The sequence below is a fragment of the Eucyclogobius newberryi genome, unplaced genomic scaffold (genome assembly GCF_026437365.1).
Source record: "Eucyclogobius newberryi isolate DKJ021-1_F unplaced genomic scaffold, fEucNew1.0.hap1 SCAF_5, whole genome shotgun sequence".
Lineage (NCBI taxonomy): Eukaryota > Metazoa > Chordata > Actinopteri > Gobiiformes > Gobiidae > Eucyclogobius > Eucyclogobius newberryi.
Genome location: NW_027316167.1, coordinates 10,405,732 through 10,424,841, shown reverse-complemented (window position 1 = coordinate 10,424,841; position 19,110 = coordinate 10,405,732). Strand labels below are relative to the sequence as shown.

Genomic DNA, 19,110 nt, shown 5'->3' with positions numbered 1-19,110 from the left:
TTCTGAGCTTTATTCCATTCAAACCCTGGACCAGTCGGATCGCGTGTGCGTCTTTACCACCTTCACATTTCTTATTTTCTTATTCTGCGAAAAGGCAGGTTTGAACAGGTCCCGCAACGCCACGAGAAACGCGCTTCCCGATTGGCTGGAGAACCTGTCAATCTTTTGTTTTTGCGCGTGTCGGGACGCACCTTTGACGCACAGGTGACGGACGCCGCCGGGTTTCGACGCAATTTACTGCAGGTTTCGGGCGGCCGCGGCTGCCTGCGTTGACTCGGATTCTCCCGGATTCTCTCCACACATTTGCAGCGATGGGGACGTGGATGTTTTCTGCCACTTTCATATGTTTGGGTGAGTGTCGCGCTTGGACGTCGCACCTTTGCGCACCTGGACGCACCGTGTGTCTCGCGTGCGCCGCGCCGGGCCACACCTGTTTGCGCGCTTCTCAACAAACAGGCCCCAAGAAGAAGGAGAAAAGGGAGAAAAAGGAGAAAAAGACGTCTCCACGCGACCTGTTTTGTCTAAATTTACTCTAAATCAAATGCTTTCTAATGATGTTAAAGTATTTTCCAGTTTTACGTTAAGGAATTAATTTGGCTTTTATCAGCAATGTTTTAAATGCCAAATAATAAAGGGGGGGAAATGGCCTCCTTCACATTTAAGATTAAAGAAAACAAAATTAAAATTATGCTAAGTGCAGTGTGACCTACACAAAGGCTCGTGAGCGGTTTGGGTGGGGCTGTAAGAAGAGTTTAGTTTGGTCGTTATGTTTGGGAGATTGAAACACACTTTAAATATCAGATTATTTTTTTTCAGTCCATTATCGATACGTCTTTAGTTCATACACGACATTTTCAAGGTGCTGTCGTTATTTCTTTACCAGGAATGGTCCAAAGTATGACATTAAAACGTATCTTCATGCATGTATTTGATTACAGTTGTGTTGTTGGGGTCGCCTCTCCACAGATCAGGATCTCATTTATTCAACTTTACCTGGAGCTCTTGTCTAAACTCTAAACTACACAAACCTTCTTCTTCTCTGAAAACCCGACGCACAAAGTTCCGCATTTCAGCGCCAGATCTCTCATTTCCACATTAAGTTATCTCTTTATAGATCATGAACTTGTCGTGGAAAGTTGCATATTTAACATTCTTGTACATTAAATGAGACCCCTGACCTGTAACTATAATCGGGACAAAAAGCACCTTTTATTTTAGACAATAGACTGTAATCAATTTTAGTACTTTCTTTGTTACATGGTCTGAAACTAGTTCTGATAAAACTTTAAATCATTATAAAACTGTTCACATGTTGTCCCGTTGATGTGATTTTGTTTAAATGATCAATACTTTTTCAAACGTCTAGTTTCAATACTAGTTTTAGTCTTGATAAGTATCAGATATTCAGTACTTTTGACACCTCTACATGTAACACTGTTTTCATAGCCTCTGTTTTAAAGATTGTCTTGCACACCAGCCTCTGTAAACCATTTGTTCTCAGGTTCTATTACTGTATGAGCATTGTCTCAGGAAGGGCATCTGGCATAATGTGAAATCAGTGGGAAGTTCAAAACAATTGAAATGACCGTGACTCAGAAACAGAAATCACAATGAGACCTTTTTTGAGGAAGTTATTTTCTAAAACGAGTCATGAAAGTTCCATATTTCACGCTCAAATCCTGTAAAAAGTAAATGTACACATGATAATAAACGATGAGCACCCAAAATATAGTTTTTTTATATATCACATATTGAACTGCAACAATTAATCGACTAATTGTGACTAGTTGATTATGAAAATAATCTGCTGTAATGATCTCAATCGTTCTCTGGACTATGTGGACTCCATAATGCAAAGACCGCAACATTAGCTCATCAGAATGTCTAAAAAGAATACATTATTTAATACAATTCATTCATAAATATCTGTCTAGAAGCCTTCAATCACCATATTTCACACAACTTTATTTGGCTGATAATGTATTTAAATATACTATAGAATTCATTGCTGAATCGTCGTCGACTGAAATAGTAGTTAGTGACGGCTATGTTGAACAATAAGTTGATTTAGTCATTATTGTGACAGACGACGTTTCTGGAATGTGTTAATGAATAATTGGGGTTATTCAGGTCACAATATAATAATTGTGAGAATCGAGTGATTTCAGTTACATTTATTGTCCACAAAAGTACATGTAAAGCAGTTTTTCTGACAGTATCAAGTGCCAATAATCGTAAAAATGTTGATGTTTTTTCTCACAATAATCGTAACATTTAAATTTGATATCGATATTTGACATCCCTAAGTGCAGCTCTTTAAAACACCGTTAAGGTAAAAGAACAGTACACAGTTTATGCACAAGTATGTCCCGTCTCTTTTTGATTTATTGTAGTTGCGGAAGAGAAAGAAGCATTTCAAGTATGTGCTTAAGTAAGACGACCGACTCTGGATTATTTTAGTTTTACTCATTTCCTCCTCAATAATCACAGTTTGTTCGTGTTCATTCTGTTTAAAGTGATCAGAATAAACTTGTTTCATTTAGAGATGGCCAATATATAGACATTTAGATACAACTGAGAATGTTGTTTATAGTAAAAACCTTTTAAATCTTTTATTTTCTTTCACTCCCGTGGTCTTAAGTTTGTGACCGGCTTTATGAAAAAGTACTTTCTGAAAGACAAAATACATTTAAATTTGACAAAAACAGCCAGATAAAAAATAGTGTTAAAATTAGTGTTAATATGCAGCCCAAAAAATACCTAATTTTGCTTCTAATTGTCACTATTATTATTTTTTGTTTCTTACGATTGTTTTGTGACCTGAATGATCACACTTATAGTTTAACCTAATAATCGTGACATCAATAATTCCATCTGATCTAAAATGAGCCCCGATTCAACCCGAAGCTGCTCCTGAACCCTTTGGAGAACAAGCAAACGACACGACTCTTTGTGAAGCTGGGACACTGTCGTTTTCACCTCTTTTGTCTGATTTAACTCCGATTATAAGTGGAAACGAGCTCTGCACAGAGGAATATCAGATTTCAAGTCTAGAAGGAGGATCAAAGTCTGACTGACACTATCCGGTAGTTTGAGCATTTGTGGGTCTTGACAACTCCTCTTTAAAACCTGTAAATTTAACTTGATTTATTGAGGATTTAGGGAATTTAGAAAAAAGTCAGTTATTCCTTTTTTCATATTTTACCTTCCCAGGAGCTTGATTGTTATTTGGATCAGAATAAAAGGGAATAAATGCAGAAAATGTCAATAGGTACGCCGGAATTTTCAGGGTTTTCTTCTTTGTCTTTAGCCTCGAGATAAACAAATGTCCCGCAGACTTTCAGCGTGAACACGGGCGTCGCTCTGAACGCTCTTAAGAGCTGCTCTAAAGCTGTGCGCACGGCCATGCCTGTGAAGGTCTGAGTAAGACCTACTCCCTCCACTCCTGGTTTGAGAATGGTTCCGTTTTTAACCGTTTGTCACATTCTGGTCGTATCGTGTGCTCTGTTCGTTCCCAGCTCTCGTCTCTGGAGTCGTCTGCGTCAAAGTGGTCATCCCACAGCCCAAGTACGAGTACGCCCGAGGGGACAACATCACCCTGCCCTGCACCTTCCAGAGCGAACTCTCCACTCCCTCGCTCGTCATTATCAGCTGGATCGCCGAGGGGGTCGATGGTGCGGAAGATGTGAGTCAAAAAAGAATAAATGATGTTGTCTTAAGTTCGTTTGGGGTTCAAAAGCTTTATAGAACAGGGCATAAAACACAAATGTCTCTCTTCTAATATTCTTCTCTCAAAGGTTGTGATGCTGACTCATTACTCGTCACCTGGCAGGACAGACTACAACTCCAAGTACGAGGGTCGGGCAAAGCTGGACGTGGCCGTAGCCACAGGAAAGGCCAATCTGAAGCTCTACTCCATCACTCTGAACGACAACAGACGCTTTGTGTGCCGACTGCAAATACCAGGGGACGATGAGGGAACACCGGACGACGTCACGGAGCTGGTGGTTTTAGGTAAGGCCTAGTCTGGGTTAGCTGAATTCAATAGGTCGGTTTAAATCTAGCTCGAAAGGTCTGGAAATGGAAGTCTAAATGTGTGAATGAATGATCCGTGCTGCTGAGATTAGTCATCTCAATGAGACTTTTCTGGTTCAATAAAGGTTAAAAGGCCTCATTTAAAACGCAGCAACAGTTTCACATTAATAACATGTATTGTCCTTGTCCGCAGTGGCGCCATCCACTCCCATCTGTAAAGTCCAGGGTAAACCGGAGTATGGTCAGAACATCAACCTGACGTGTCTCTCTGAGGAGGGCTCCCCGACCCCCAGCTACAAATGGGAGAGCACCGACGTGCGAAAGGTTCCCCGAATGAATGCCCCCAGGACCACGGACAGTAAGTGCAGCCGTCACTCTGAAGGGTTACAGCCTTGATTTGCTACTCGTGTGATTGTGGTTTTGTGATTGTCGAGGGGACCGCGAAACATGTCAAATATCACTAAACTGAAGCGCCATCGAGCACTCGGAATAAGCAGAGGAACATGCGGACTCAGAATCAGACTCATGTTCTTACCCACGAGGGTCAGAGAGATGCAAACTTAGGATAAAGGATGTCATGAGTATTAATACCCAGACAATACTTGCTCCAGAAATATGTAAAGTATATTTCAAGTATTAAAGTAAACCACAAAAAGGGCAAAGTTGATCCTTTCCTGAATAGTTTTAGAATGATCTTGATCCATAGCAGAACTGGTATACGATCACATGGTACTATAAAAAAAACACTCTACTATTATTTAGTGTTAAATTATATTCTTCTGTCAAAAATAGATGTGTATCAATCCGGTATGAAGTCTTTTTCTTGTTTGAAATTATACTACCGTGACCGCAATAATTCAAAGCATGATTTTCTACCTTTTTTAATGATCTTAAATCCCCAAAATGTTATTCACAACAGAAAAAAAGTTGTATAATTGTACAAAGATCTTTTGTGAATGTAAACACCCCAATATCTAAAGTAATACATTTGTAACTAACATATTTTAGTATATTTATTGAGTTGTTTTTGTGTGTATATGCAATTCATAAATACTGCAGTCATACATTGTGTGTGTGTGTGTGTGTGTGTGTGTGTGTGTGTGTGTCTTTCAGAGGGAGGAATCCTGTCCCTGTTCAATATTTCCAAAGATACTTCTGGATACTACACCTGCACCTCCACCAACAAGATCCGCTCAGCCAGCTGCAACCTCACGCTCGCCGTCATGCCACGTAAGGAACACATCAAATAATACACAACTACATTATGCAACTGTTCTTAAGTCACGCACACTTTAAAAATGACTAGAATTCAGAACATTTATCTTGTTTTGATAAGGTTTTTTTAGGTTTGACTTAAGTTGGAGAAAGAAAAGATGTAAATTGATACTTCACTATCAAAATTTGACACAATTAGTATGACCACATGGTAAAAAAGTAAATATTATCTGTTGTAATTGACATTATTTTGAAGGAGCCACGAGTTCGCTGCATGGGACCACTATATCTTTTAGGGCTGCAACTGTTATGTATCGACTAATTGTGAAAAAGAATCGGGGTCGTATTGTGACAGTCGCTATCTGAAGCGTAAAGACTCTTAAAACACTGACGAAAAGACATTTGATGACAAGTCAAAGGTTAAAAAAAAGAATAAACAATTTCACATTTTCATCAATAAGTCTCTTCATTCATAAAGTCACAACATTTCAATCTGTATTTGGTGAATAACGTCATCCAAATTGTTGAGGGTTTAATGCATTGAAAAGGGGTGTGGCAATATCGACAAAAATAAATGTATTTAAAGGATTTTTTTCGTTATTTTCATTTTGAGTCTCTCTATATCCATATTCAGACAATGGTTCCAGTAGAAACATGTTCAGACCTCAATTGATATGAAAGATTTAATTGTCAGACAAATTTGAAGTTTAAACAAAACAGTTTTTTTGAGGGTAAGGATAAGGAATGCTGTGTGGGTAGATGCAGTATATGTCCAAATATATGATCAAAACCAGGTGCTCTGTTGGAGAAAAGTGCTTCTACAAGTGAAAACATCTGTCTATTTGGGTAAAAAAAGTATGTTTTCCAAAGACAAAAACACAAGGCTCAGAAAATTTTAAAAAAGCTTTTGTGTGCATCTTTTTATAGGGAGTACAGAGTTTAATATGTATACATTTTTTAACATACAATACAAATACATACAAGTGCGTTTTACAAATACAGGCAATCATAACTTAAACATAATAATAATAACAAATATAACCGCAAGCGGCAATGATCGGCCCTCGCCACGCCGCCGCCACGCCGCCGCCACGCCGCCGCCACACCGCCGCCACGCCGCAAGAGGAGGGGGCGCTAACGCGCCCCAATTGTCCTTTTATTACGCCTACTGCTGAATCTGTGACGCTGTCACATCTTCTCCCCTTTGTTTTACCATCAAAAAGACATTTTATTTTGAATTCTTGGCAAAATGTGCGGCTTTGCCGCACAGACACCGTGACTCTTTGAATAAAAATGTGGATAACTTTTGATGGTCTTGAAGATGAGTCTCACCAAATTTCAGGTTAATAGGGCTGACGCCCTGGGAGGAGTTTGTGAAAGTCTAAAGTGTAAACATGTTCTGGCGATTTCCCCATTGGAATAACATGAAAGGTTTCGGTCATCGTTACGGCAACGCCATAACAATTATGACATGAGTCATTGACTTTTTTGATGGGGATGCTAAAATTGAGTTGTGTGTCAAATTTCATATAATTTCGCAAAACTAAACATTTAACCTCCATATAAAATCTGTAGGGGGCGCTGTGGCGCCAAATGAATTTATTTCATTTCAAGTAGGTTTAGGGCAAAGAGTTTAACAACTGATTCTAATTTGACGCAATTCGGACTTTATCTGCGCAAACGGCAGAAATTTTAAATATGGGAGATTTCTGAAATTCTAGCTACAGTTTGCGGCTTCGCCGCACAGAGACCGTGAGAGGTATCAATGTAATTTGGATAACTTTTGATGTCCCACTCCTCAGTAGCATTTTCACCAAATTTCAGCTTTTTAGGGCCAACGCCCTGGGAGGAGTTCGTAAAAGTACGACGTTTGGAAAAACTCCGAAGTCATGTTTAGCCATTTTTGAAGCAATATGGCCGACATTTGGTTGGGCGGACGGCGTTGCCGTAATAATATTTTTTACTTCTCTTGTCACCATCTACCTCTGCGCCAAATTTCATGATTCTACGATCAGATTTTTTTTGGGTCATTTCCCATCTCTCAATGCATTTTTGGTACATTTGGGGGCGCTGACGCGCCAATTTTTTTAATTTTAGAAAAGGGAAATAGCCAGAATGTAGAGAGGCACGATTTTTAGAGGCGTGCAAATTTTTGTGACTTTTCGTCAATGTTCACTGGGTGAAAAATAGGGGGGTTGGTCCCGAGAAGAAGAAGAAGAAGAAGAAGAAAGAAAGAAAGAAAGAAAGAAAGAATAATATTCCGATGCGAAAACAATGTTTCCCATTTTTCAAATATCATAAACTATACATTTTCGGAAAGCGCTCGCGCTTTCCTACCTCATGGTGTGGGTCCCTGGTCACTGACGGGTACTTTCGATAATTTTGAGTGGGCTCCGCCCACTTTGTGTTTTTGGCCCTCTATACAGTAATAATGTTCAATTTTTGCCTTACATGCTTATATGCACGGAACATGCAAGAGATGGGGAACGTATTCGTGAGCTACTTAGCGCAAATGAGTGCTTTATATGGGGATGACGACCGCTTCGCGGTCGTCATCCCAATGTAAAGTGCTCGTTTAGTGCGAACTTTTGCACGGGCTTCGCCCGTTTACAACGGTAATGTTCCATTTTCCTACAACTAATTAGTATGCACGGGGCGTGCATGAGTGGAGGAGTGCGTTAGTGAGTGTTTGGAAGTGGGCGAGCGCTTCGCGCTCGATTTTGTGCGCACTACGTGCGCACTTTCGCAGCCGTGCTTCGCACGGCCTTACGAGATTAATAGGCCTCTCGCCAGCTTGTGGCGCTCGGGCCTAATAATAATAATAATCAGCTCTTTTTGTAGTATTTTTTTACTATAAATGATATACTCAATATTAAAAATGTGCATATTTTGAAAATACATGATTATAATCTAATTGTGTGTATATTCCCCACCTCCTGTATGAATCCTGTAGTTAATACTTGTTTTAATGAAGAGGCAGCAGTAGCACAGTGTCTCTGAACCTACAGTACATCACTGTATTCATGAGTACTCCTCTCTTATTGTAAAGCACATTTAACAGGCTCGCATACATTGGCACTTCTTCTGTTTTGACCTGTGTTTGCTGGTTCAGCCTCGATGCTGGGCTCTGTGGGTCAGACGGCCGGGATCATCGCTGGAGTCGCGGCTGCCGTCATAATCTTCATCATCGTCATCTACTTCTGCTGCTGCAAGAAGAAGAAGGAGAAGGACGAGGAGTACGCCTTGGGGTAAATGACACAAAAAGCTCCTTCGAGGCTTATGTCGCCTATAAAGTATTGTAGTTGGTGTCAGGAAATAACTAAACGCACCTATTATATTTAAAATACATATTCAGAATACTATTTTTTTGTCACTGTGTTCTGCTCTTGTTCTTTTTATGTGTTTTGTTGTCGTAATACAGTTATAACACCTAAATATAGCCGCAAGCGGCAATGATCGGCCCTCGCCACGCCGCCGCCACACCGCCGCCACGCCGCAAGAGGAGGGGGCGCTAACCCGCCCCAATTGTCCTTTTATTACGCCTACTGCTGAATCTGTGACGCTGTCACATCTTCTCCCCTTTGTTTTACCATCAAAAAGCTATTTTATTTTGAATTCTTGGCAAAATGTGCGGCTTTGCCGCACAGACACCGTGACTCTTTGAATGAAAATGTGGATAACTTTTGATGGTCCACCCCTGAAGATGAGTCCCACCAAATTTCAGGTTAATAGGGCTGACGCCCTGGGAGGAGTTTGTGAAAGTCTAAAGTGTAAACATGTTCTGGCGATTTCCCCATTGGAATAACATGAAAGGTTTCGGTCATCGTTGGGCAACGCCATAACAATTATGACATGGGTCTCATTGACTTTTTTGATGGGGATGCTAAAATTGAGTTGTGTGTCAAATTTCATATAATTTCGCAAAACTAAACATTTAACCTCCATATAAAATCTGTAGGGGGCGCTGTGGCGCCAAATGAATTTATTTCACTTCAAGTAGGTTTAGGGCAAAGAGTTTAACAACTGATTCTAATTTGATGCAATTCGGACTTTATCTGCGCAAACGGCAGAAATTTTAAATATGGGAGATTTCTGAAATTCTAGCTACAGTTTGCGGCTTCGCCGCACAGAGACCGTGAGAGGTATCAATGTAATTTGGATAACTTTTGATGTCCCACTCCTCAGTAGCATTTTCACCAAATTTCAGCTTTTTAGGGCCAACGCCCTGGGAGGAGTTCGTAAAAGTACGACGTTTGGAAAAACTCCGAAGTCATGTTTAGCCATTTTTGAAGCAATATGGCCGACATTTGGTTCGGGGGACGGCGTTGCCGTAATAATATTTTTTACTTCTCTTGTCACCATCTACCTCTGCGCCAAATTTCATGATTCTACGATCAGATTTTTTTTGGGTCATTTCCCATCTCTCAATGCATTTTTGGTACATTTGGGGGCGCTGACGCGCCAATTTTTTTTATTTTAGAAAAGGGAAATAGCCAGAATGTAGAGAGACACGATTTTTAGAGGTGTGCAAATTTTTGTGACTTTTCGTCAATGTTCACTGGGTGAAAAATAGGGGGGTTGGTCCCGAGAAGAAGAAGAAGAAAGAAAGAAAGAAAGAATAATATTCCGATGCGAAAACAATGTTTCCCATTTTTCAAATATCATAAACTATACATTTTCGGAAAGCGCTCGCGCTTTCCTACCTCATGGTGTGGGTCCCTGGTCACTGACGGGTACTTTCGATAATTTTGAGTGGGCTCCGCCCACTTTGTGTTTTTGGCCCTCTATACAGTAATAATGTTCAATTTTTGCATTACATGCTTATATGCACGGAACATGCAAGAGATGGGGAACGTATTCGTGAGCTACTTAGCGCAAATGAGTGCTTTATATGGGGATGACGACCGCTTCGCGGTCGTCATCCCAATGTAAAGTGCTCGTTTAGTGCGAACTTTTGCACGGGCTTCGCCCGTTTACAACGGTAATGTTCCATTTTCCTACAACTAATTAGTATGCACGGGGCGTGCATGAGTGGAGGAGTGCGTTAGTGAGTGTTTGGAAGTGGGCGAGCGCTTCGCGCTCGATTTCGTGCGCACTACGTGCGCACTTTCGCAGCCGTGCTTCGCACGGCCTTACGAGATTAATAGGCCTCTCGCCAGCTTGTGGCGCTCGGGCCTAATAATTCAACTTGATACATTTCGAGAACAAAGTTGTGTTACTCACCTGGAGACGACCGGAGCACGTTCACGCTGCATCAGCTCGTCCTGCATGATCCATGATGCTTTAGACCCAAACATAACCAAAAAGCTTCTGTACCGTTTTGTGTGAGTGCGGTCGCCATTTTAAACTGGACCAAAACAGTGCATTTGGATCCAAACTGTAAAACGCGATACCCTCTTCCCTCCTTAGCCCTTCCCTTTCCTACTCTTTCCCTTTAACGATGCCTGTGAACTTCCACAGTTGGTTATAGGATGCTTTTATTTTGTTAAAAGCACTGAATAACAAGATAAAGAGTAGATCTTAATCTCGACTTCATCGCTGCGTCTCCAGTCTCTGTGTTGGATCGACGCCTGTCTCGCATCACGTTAGATGTGGGCCACACCACGACCATGACGATCATCATGTCCTCTGGCACCAAGTTTGGGTCTATCACTGCGTTATTAACGTTTGTAGAGTCCGCGGCAACGAGATGATGATAATGCAAAATGTACAAATATGAAACATCTTTTTCTTTTCCTGCGGATAGCAGTGACACACCGCAAATAAAAACTAAAGAGTCATTTTACAACTTTTATACATGTACTGTGAAGAAGTGCTTGTTAGTTGCTTTTGTACAGTGTTTAAATAACATTTAATAATACATTTTCAAAGTGTTCTTCCCAACACTGATTGTAGTAAAAGCAGAGCTCATGTTGTGTGTGACCGACAGAGCGCCGGCGGAGGAATACCGGGATAAAGCACGGACGGAGAACGGAGAGCGGCCATTGGCTCGAGACGACGACGACCGCAGCGAGAGAGACACCAGGGGGCGCCAAAACAACGACAAGCCTCGCAGCGACTACGATGATCGCCGTAGCGACTACGATGATCGCCGTAGTGACTATACTGACAGGCGCAGCGACTATGATGACCGCCGCAGAGACCGCCGCAATGACGACGACCGCCGCTATGACAGCAGAGACCGCCGCAATGACGATGACCGCCGCAATGACGATGACCGCCGCAATGACGATGACCGCCGCAATGACGATGACCGCCGCAATGACGATGACCGCCGCAATGACGATGACCGCCGCTATGACAGCAGAGACCGCCGCAATGACGATGAAGAATATGACAGACCCGCGCTGCCATTAAACAAGCCACCGAGACGAGACTAAGACCAGCTTTAGTCACTGCCAGCTACTTCCATTTCACTCAGACCCTGTGTTTGTGCCTCAGTAGATGTCACATGTTCTACTGAGTTTGTGTGAGTCGCTGAGCAATCAGAAAAACAACACATGCTGATGGTGACAGAGGACCAACTCTGACTTAAATCATTGTATACAGAGAATAATATAGATAATCAGAAGAGAATAAATCTGACCTACACCAGATTATCCTAATATTACAGTGTTTTAAAGGAGACATATTATGCTTTTCCAGACGGCATTGAACTATAACATAAACACAACATTTTGTTCATTCTAAACCACAATATTGGCAGTTTTCACATTCAGAATGTGATGTCATTCTCCTAGATGGGGCGCAAATCTCTACTTTTCCTTACAATATTTTTATTTTTATGAGATCGTATTAAATATGACCGACCTATTGAACATTTTAATGTCATCTGAAACCCAGCAATTAATCTAAAACAGCTTAATGATAAACGGGTCCACTGAGTTCACCGTAACAAATGGTCATTTACATGGTTTTATTTTCGAAAAGTGGCAAAGTGACATCCAAGAACCTTACGTTTTCAAATAATCACAGTACAGGGATGTGGGCTGGGATAGGGGGTAGGTGAAAACAGGGATTTTCTGAATACTCGAGCCTCAGTTGCAGAAAACATGATTGATTCATGCATGTTCGGGCTGATCAAAATTTTGATCAAACTTTGAGGAAACTAATGATGAGGAAATGCTACTGTATAAGGTTAAAAGCTCATTAAAGTTGATTTTGCAGATATTTCCCCTTTAAAGCTTAATTTTATTCAATGGTACCATATTAACCAGGAAATTTTTACCAGCTTTGCACCTGCTGTAACTATAAAATAAGACCTTTTTAAGAGACGTTGTCAAACAGCAGTAAATGTGTCAGTATGGACATGTCACATATATGAAAAATATTAATGGAAATGTGTATTTTTGTATGACAGTTTTAACATTTTGGCTTTAAATTCAAATATGCTATATCATTTTGTATTTTTTTTGTCGTTTTCTGTGTGTGTGCTTGTAATTTTAAGGGCATTGGGTTTTGAATGACTTTTGGCCGTGACATTTATATCACAAAGTGTAAATAGCACAATGGAAATTACCTGCATTTCTTTTCCCTTTTCCACTGTTACAGAAACCGGATGTATAATATAGGTCAACTGAAGACTAGCTCGTTTGTAATTTTTTTAATACAATAAAATTATAGTGTACAGTGAAAATGTATGAAAGAGATGTTTTTTGGCTTTTGAAGACTTGAGGGCAGCATTACTGTTGAGTACAGTAGAATATTAATAGTTGCAGTAGCAAACAATAATGTTCAGTCTATTTGTTATGGAACTAAAATAAAATACAAATACTATTCACTTTAGGCGACATAAACCGCCGCATCTATTTTAAATTTAGTGTTCAGGACTTGGAGAGCTGCAGAAGACTTCCCTTTCAGTCTTGCTGCTGCTTTTATCGTTGAACTCTCCAGCATTTATATAGTCATGTCACTGGTCTGATATGTGTGTTCTTCATGTGTTTATTTGGAAGTATTATGACAAAGGAGAGATTTTGGAGTTTAGAATCTTAATCAATTAACTTGCACACTAATTTTAAGTATGAGTTTAAGCCGCTACTTTTTTCACACTCTTTGAACACTGCGGCCTATTGACCCTGTCCACTGTTTCCTCTTTTTCCCACATATTGACACCTATTAAGATAGGTGAGGAGTTTTTGTTAATAAGAGTTTTTTTGTTTTGTTCATAAGAGTTCTATTAAGAGTGTGTAACAACAAAATTTCCCCTTGTGTGGATATTAAAGGATTATCTTATCCACACTTCCAGTCCAGCGAGAACTCTGTTGGTTTAAATGGAGAACAAGTCTTGCCACTAAAACATGCTATGAACTATTCCTATTCCTGAAGTCCGTCTGGGCGCCGTCATACGATATAATCCTTCTATTCTGGTTGTATTGGTGAACACAAGGCTGCCGACCTCCAGAGAAAATAAGCTCTACACAGACTAAAGACGTTTTCGGTCGGCCCAGGGAATCAGTGCATTCGTGACTTGGATATTTTGTAGCATGTTTTAGCATCAGGACATTTCCCTGATTCTCTATTTAAAGTAACGGAGTGTCGATATGTAGGTGGGAAAACGAAAAAGTGGGCGGAGCGGAATAAGGTTGATATAGTAGATTGATTTGCTATTTTGATATATTGATCTGAAATTTTCATAGATCCATCCGGCGCGAAGTTTGACACGACCTGCTTTAGACCTGTATTATAGCTTACCCTTGTAATGTTCTAGTAGGTATATATATATATAAGATAAGATATTCCTTTATTGTCCACACATGGGGAAATTTCATTGTTGCAACACAGGTAGATACAGAGGAAAAGGACAGATAACTATATTGTGTGTGTGCGTGCGCGTGCCTTTAATGTAATGAACTCACAAATAATACTATAACCAGATGTAATATTTGTTGTGTTATAAAGCTTAGGAAAAACACAATTGAATAAAAAAACATGTGACGCTAAGAAATGCAGAAGTCCGCGGAGCTCGGGCTGGCTGGAAACTTGTGTCCGAACGTCCGCACTCGTCCCCCATCACAGAGCGATTTGGACATTGAGCTCACTACTTTCTCCTCGCAGCGGGTTGTGTGATTCGGGTGGAAAAAAAGGTCAGCAAACCTTGGACTAAGAATCAATCATCATTTTGTTCATATTCTTGAGTCAACCAAACCCTTTCATTGAGTCGTGTTGTGTCCAGTTAAAGACACTGTTTGTTATTGTTTTTTCGACTCACGCGATGCGTTGTAGTCTTTATTGACCGGTCTAATGACCACATGGATGTATTAAGGGAACTAGATAAGACACTTGCAATCTAAATGGAGTAGTGGCAGCTCCACGGTACTGCAGTGCGTAGATTTGACACTGAACGCTCAAACCCCTTCACCACGTGGGGGCCGTTCAAACCTTCCAAAATCCTATGCGTCTCTTCAGAAGTGTAGGCGTGACCTCATAGTCATATTCAAGTCATATTCTTGTGAAGTCACACCGCAGATGGCACAACATTGACTCTCAGCGTGTTGGGTTCCTCTTGTCTGGTAGAGCAGGCGTTCCCTTTTCTTCCTTTGTAGTTTGTGATTATTTTTTAAAAAGCTTTTTGGTCAGGAATTCTTTTGACCTATCATAAAGCCTAGATCTTCTTTCTGTTATTGTTGTCGTTGCAGTTAACGTGTTGTCTCTTTTCCCTTCTTTGCTTGGGTCGAATTCAGCTTGGGACTCCATGTTTTCCATCATATTTCTTCTGTTTGTGGACGGGTCTCTGTTTGGTTCAGAAATGCTTTCTTGGGACAAAGAGGGCTGGAGATGATGTTCCAAATCCAAATATTTTTTTCGACGCTTTTCCTTGTACTTTGTTATGTTTAATTCACTCAGGTCCAATTCGGAGTTGTGCAGCTTTCTTATTTTAACTTTATTCTCGCAGACGGCAGCTTTTATCTTTTTCAAATCAATACTTGTTATTTGATGCTTTTCCTCCACTGAATCGACAAGCTGCTTCAATAGTTCAATCATGTTCAAACAATTGTGGATTTCAGAGGAACACTGGACTGTGTACGTTAAAAAAGTATAGATTTCCACCAGCATTGTCTTGACCCATTCGATCGTTTCCTCTAGATGTGCAATACGCCGATCTTTTGAGATAGAGGATTCCTGCAGCGCTTTGATCTGCTGTACCAGTCCAGGCATCATTTCATTCAAAAACTCTTCTGATTCACCGTCTCTTTGTCCTTCATTTGATGATGACTTGTTCACAGATGGGAGTTGACTGTCAGGATTGGGAAAACGTCCCGCATTCGAGTTTAATGTGTCGTCTCTTTTCCCTTCTTTGGTTGAGTCGAAATCAGCTTGGTACGCCGTGTTTTCCAAAATCGTACGCGTCTCTTTAGAAGTGCTGGGCGTAACCTCTGTATTTTGTGATGAATATTCTTTGTAACTGACCAGGAATTTGCTGGTCCTATTTAAAAACTCACTTACTCCAGTAGTAGAAGTAGTGGGAGTAGTAGTAGTTGTTGTTGTTGATGTGTTGTCTATTTTCCCTTCTTTGGTTGAGTCAGAATCATCAATCCTTTGTGTCTCCTCAGAAGTGTTGGGTTGCAAACTTCCTGTCTTTGAGGTTATTGTGTTTGAATTTACCAGTTCAGACATTGTTGAATAGAGATTTTGCAAACACACCTCCAACTAATATTTTTCATCCAACCTAAAGTGAGGGATTATAACTCTGGCCACATATTACAATTTTACCAGGTCAACGCTTTGAAAACTCTATATGACATCACATAGTCGTGGAAACAGTACACATGACATGAAGAAGAAGACTTCATGGGCCTAGAAACGCCAAAGTGATGGAAGAAGGACTTCTAAAGGATAAAACGACAAAGACGTCCCATGACATCATGGGCTTTGTACTTCCAAAGCAATGGAATAAGATTTTTTAAGGACTACGACAAAGTCTGAGGGGAGGAAGAACTTCTATAGGATACAATAACAAAGGCATCTCACAACAACAAAGGCATCTCATGACCTCTTGGGCTTTGTCAAAGCACTGGAAGTCAAAGCACTGGAAGAGGAACTTTTAGGACTACGACAAAGTCTGGGGAATAAAGTCTGGCGGTAATGCAACACTCGGCTGTCGACTGCCATAAAACAATAACAACAGCAACAACAGTCTAAGGAATAAAGTCTGGCGGTAATGCAACACTCGGCTGTCGACTGCCATAAAACAATAACAACAGCAACAACAGTCTAAGGAATAAAGTCTGGCGGTAATGCAACACTCGGATGCCGACCGCCATAAAACAACAACAACAACAACAACAACAACAACAACAACAACAAGAACAAGAAGAACAAGAAGAAGAAGAAGAAGAAGAAGAAGGTTCCATTTTCTGAAGAAAGGCGCAGGAGTGGGATGTATCGTGACGTCTCTTGACAAAAGCAAACTTTAAACTACTACTATAAAGCAAACTATCCATTGTCTACTTATCCATTCTTGCTATCACTGATCAGCCTTAATTAAATCAATTCATAAGGAAATTCTAATTCCTAATCTAAAAAAACAATTACCTCAGCGGTGACGTGATGATGTCACAAAGGTCACATGATATTCTCAAACTGGAGGGATCAGAATTCTATGGTAGAATTTTCTGTTTAACTGTCAGATAAAGTTTTAGATTTAGCATAGTTGTATGCTGAAATGTCGATTCAGTATTGACAGTCTAGCTCTCAATATCGATATTCCACCCAGACTTTAGCGATTAGTGCAGCGGAGCGCACACAGAAGTAATAGCAAATTAAATCAGTTTTAAAGATGTGGACATGTTCTGCAATACAACAGGGACTGCTTTTTGGTGGCGTTTTTCTATTGAACACACAGACTTAAGTGTATTCTAAGTTTAAAACCTCCAAAACAATGCGTACACTACTAGCGCTTTACCCCGAGTGTTGTGGCTGTGGAGAACGAGCTGCACGCTGAGTTAAAAACAGTCTTTGCGCACTGCCGCACTCATCAATGGGTCTTTTCCTCACCTAAAGAAACTTTCTATATTGATAATGAGGAGTTTAAATGAGTTGTTTTAACCTCAGTTCTTACTTAACCTAACCATCTCTATTTAATATCATTATTGACCTATAGAATAACGTTGAGCGTGTTCTGTCAGTGTGGGCTCTCAATGCATTTCTACCAGCTGATGGACCATTGCTTCAGGAGGTAAAGCGGCCGACTTTTGCAATAATTTGTGTCTGATATCCTGACACTGGGTTCGGGACAGAGCAGAGGAGGTGACGGGGATATCCTGGTGGGGGCTCTTGGGGTACGACGAGGGCAGGTGAAAGAGCGAGGTCACGCCCTGTTGTCCCAGCACAGAGGACATTGTTCTGCAGCAATGGCAATGAAACACACTGAGATTAGATTAAGGCAATTATAAAATATGAATTAAATAAAGAGTAGCAGGATAATTCTGCACAAATATTGTGTAAGAGTATGAACAAGTACAGCAGCCACAGGTCTAATGTTGAACACGCAGATCTATTAAATTAACGGCTGAACGACGCCAGACACATGATTAAAACTTATTATCACGTCTTTGCATGACTCAACATAATCTTAAAACCAATTCACTAATGTCTAATTACAAGGTACCAGGTCTATGAGTCATTTCATTAAACAAAACTAAACTAAACTAAAGATGGCTCAGTAACAGCTAGCAAACTAACATTAGTAGCTTGGAGGAAGGTCATCTTATTTATCATTTATCTAGTTATATTTACAAGAATATTTTACATTAGAAATGGCATTTTTGGGCCATTGTCTTAAGTTACTTATTTACCAGCATATCTGTATCTGTTCATACGGTGAGTGCATTTGACGAGATGAATACATGTTTCATAATTGAACCCCGCAGTTGGTTATTTTTGCCATACATCACATGGATATGTATTATAATATGCTCCTATTATACTTCCATGATAGAATTGATTTTTTCTTTACGTTATTTAATGCACTCAAAACAGTTTACAATACTTGATACTTGATACGCCTAATGCTCAAGTATCAGTGTCACATTTTTTAAAGTTTGTACCTAGTTTATGATATAATGAGAAATCATGAAGCTTCAACCCAGAGTTTGTGTGAAAGCAGCAGAAACATGGTTTAAAATATTAAATATTTCATTGACAATGTTAAAATCTATTAAATTATTTTCTAATTAAATGTAATCATGTTCAAAATGTACATGTGCCCTGTGGGATGTTACTGAAATGTGCTTGTGAATGTTTTTTGATGAAGCCTCCACAAACTCTACCATGGACAACCCCCAACACCTTCACTGATCAAGAGCACCTCAGGGGGCTGTTGTCTCTGTCCTGCTCCATGGACCCGATCTGGAAGTTATTTCTGGTTATACTTTAACTGTCAAATGTTTTTTTAATCTGTCCCTTGGATTTCCTGTCTTGCATAACTTTAAACCAAAATATATGAAAAATGTGTCGGGTCATAACATTACTTATTACAAATCATAAAAACATTTTACAAATAATAGATTTGTCTAAAGTTTTGTTGAAGTATTTCATTGTTTGCTATTTAGTGAGTAACAAAACAAATATAACCATCAATAACGTGCTGTCCAAAAGTTTGAATATCCTGTAACCTAAATACATTTCCATTCTTTAACTGACAAACGGAGGACGAACTTTACATTGTATAGAAGAAACCATAATGCACACGTTACAATGCATACACATTACAAATACTGAATCCCTTCGGCCTGCAGATTCACATTATTGACACATAATTGTTGGCTGTTCATACAAAGTAAGTCCTGCTGTGTTTGATTAAATTTTAGTATAATTATATGTTTGGATGTCTCAAACCTCTATAATTCAACTAAATCAATC

At 40.0% G+C, this 19,110-nt stretch overlaps 1 protein-coding gene across 1 annotated transcript; it reads left to right on the top strand.

Annotated features, from left to right (window-relative positions):
* Positions 1–212: 212 nt before the first annotated feature.
* LOC140380930 (cell surface A33 antigen-like) lies at positions 213–12,869 on the top strand. The gene is made up of 7 exons (XM_072464913.1): positions 213–351; positions 3,519–3,685; positions 3,798–4,014; positions 4,229–4,393; positions 5,149–5,265; positions 8,363–8,498; positions 11,180–12,869. Exons 1-7 carry the CDS (start codon positions 312–314, stop codon positions 11,628–11,630), a joined length of 1,293 nt encoding a protein of 430 aa, XP_072321014.1. The 5' UTR covers positions 213–311; the 3' UTR covers positions 11,631–12,869.
* Positions 12,870–19,110: the final 6,241 nt, after the last annotated feature.